The following is a 1,826-nucleotide window of genomic DNA, read 5'->3' as shown; positions in this document are numbered from 1 at the left end:
TAGTACATGTTTTTTTTATTACGGTAACAAACGCATGTATCTCGTTGGATTGTGGTCGATGCCGGTTTTACTAAAAAGTCAAAGAAGAGGGTTGTTCGCGTGACAATCGAGTGCGAATTTATTCTGTTCGCGTGACAATCGAGTGCGAATTTATTCCTAGTAGGCATCGAGTACCTACGCCACTTTCCTTCCCTGTACAAACATATTTGGATTGAAAAGAGGACATTTGGCGTGTTTTATTCGAGGATCAACCGTCAAAAGATATCGAGCAGTTGGAATATTTACCCATTCCCGTATTTAGAACACATTCGGAGACGACTGTAATTGGCATTTTTCTATGAAAGAACTCGCCACCAATTGGTAGCGAGTATTTATATCCGTATTTTCTCAAACATGTGCTGAACTAGACGCGTCTCTCTCTATTGATTGAACCCTTTCAGATCGAGAAGAGTATAGTGGGTGCGGTAGATAGCGATGACGACGAATCCGACAATGAGATCGACGATATGGTCGAGAAACTCTTTGCTGGAGACAAGAAAAAAACCGCTAAAGCCCAGCAGGAGGAAGTGGAGGCAGCCAAACCACACGCCACACTCAGCAATGGCCCGTTAATGCTGACCAATAGCGAGGCGAATAGTGGTGCGGGCTCAGCCGCCATCCAATCAGATGGCGCCGATGGAGTCCCCGCCAAAACAGCCGAGGAGAAGCGCGCACACGGACTGCTCAAGGGCATGCTGGGTGTGTTGTGTGGGAGTTGTTTGCAAGATTTAGCTGCAAAGGTGTCGGGGTGAAAGTACTTTGAGAGAGAGGCGAGGGGGGCTTTCTTCTGTTTCTTCGTATATGTCTTTGTAAGCAGCACCTTTGGTCTCCTGTTTACTTCTTTTCTTGTTAAAAAAAAATTTTGTATCTATCTTCGGACGGGTTTCTTTCTCACAACTTCACCCCCTCACTGACTGTCATTCAATTCTCACCTACTCAGCCACGCCCCAAGACTCGAACACACCACAGGCCGCTGTAGGTGCAACCACAGTGCCGTCGAACACCACTCTCACAGTACAGACCGCCACTCCCGCACCGGATAAAGAGGTGTGTGTGGTAGTACCATGTACCAGAAGTGGGGGAGTGCGCATAGCTCGAGCTCTGTTCAGAAGTAGCACGTCGTTTCTCCTGGGGATGTATTGCTAATGGCATTGGGTTCAAAAGTCGGACAGTCAAATTAGGGTCAAATGGAAATTAGATATCAAATTGATTTGAGATTCTACCTTATTATGGATGAAGAAACAAAAATTGATCTCTCGATAGGAAAAAACAAAGTCGTCATTTGTGTAAGTGTCATGCATCGCCCAACACGCGCCAATAGATTCCCAACCGACCCATCCTTCTCTCTCTCCAAATACAGGAAGAAACAAAGGCTTCGTCCATACGTGTTGATGCAGCGACTGAAGCGGCCCTGGCGATGTTCAAAGGAGGTAAACTCAGTGCAGCCGCACGTGCAGCTCAGATTGCTGCGAAGATCAATGCAAACAAGAACTTTGCGGCGGCGGCACCTGCGGCGTTACAGAAGGATGTATGTAGTTTGACTGACATTGGTATATGTTCGGTTTATTGTGTATTGAGTCTTGTTATGTATGTATATTATATCGACTCGGTACTGTTATACAGAATCAACTTGGGTTTCAGGGTGTAGCGATTTGTCAATGATGTCAAAAGCACCACGGCAACTGCTTCACAGCGTACAAGTCGAAAGGAAATACATGTCGCATATATATACATATACATATATTTATATGTGTCTGTGTCTGTGTCTGTGTCTGTGTGTATATACT

At 45.6% G+C, this 1,826-nt stretch overlaps 1 protein-coding gene across 1 annotated transcript in view; it reads left to right on the top strand.

The window, feature by feature from the left end:
* Positions 1-58: 58 nt before the first annotated feature.
* SARC_03260 (hypothetical protein) overlaps positions 59-1,826 on the top strand; it is a gene marked incomplete at its 5' end in the record, with an annotated part of 3,077 nt that continues 1,309 nt past the window's right edge. Inside the window, 4 exons of the mRNA XM_014302941.1 lie at positions 59-64; positions 441-738; positions 980-1,086; positions 1,400-1,567. Coding sequence (XP_014158416.1) covers positions 59-64; positions 441-738; positions 980-1,086; positions 1,400-1,567 — 579 coding nt within the window. The remainder of the gene's footprint in view (positions 65-440; positions 739-979; positions 1,087-1,399; positions 1,568-1,826) is intronic.

The sequence above is a fragment of the Sphaeroforma arctica genome (assembly GCF_001186125.1).
Source record: "Sphaeroforma arctica JP610 unplaced genomic scaffold supercont1.163, whole genome shotgun sequence".
Classification (NCBI taxonomy): Eukaryota; class Ichthyosporea; order Ichthyophonida; genus Sphaeroforma; species Sphaeroforma arctica.
This window is presented reverse-complemented; position numbering and strand designations above follow the sequence as displayed.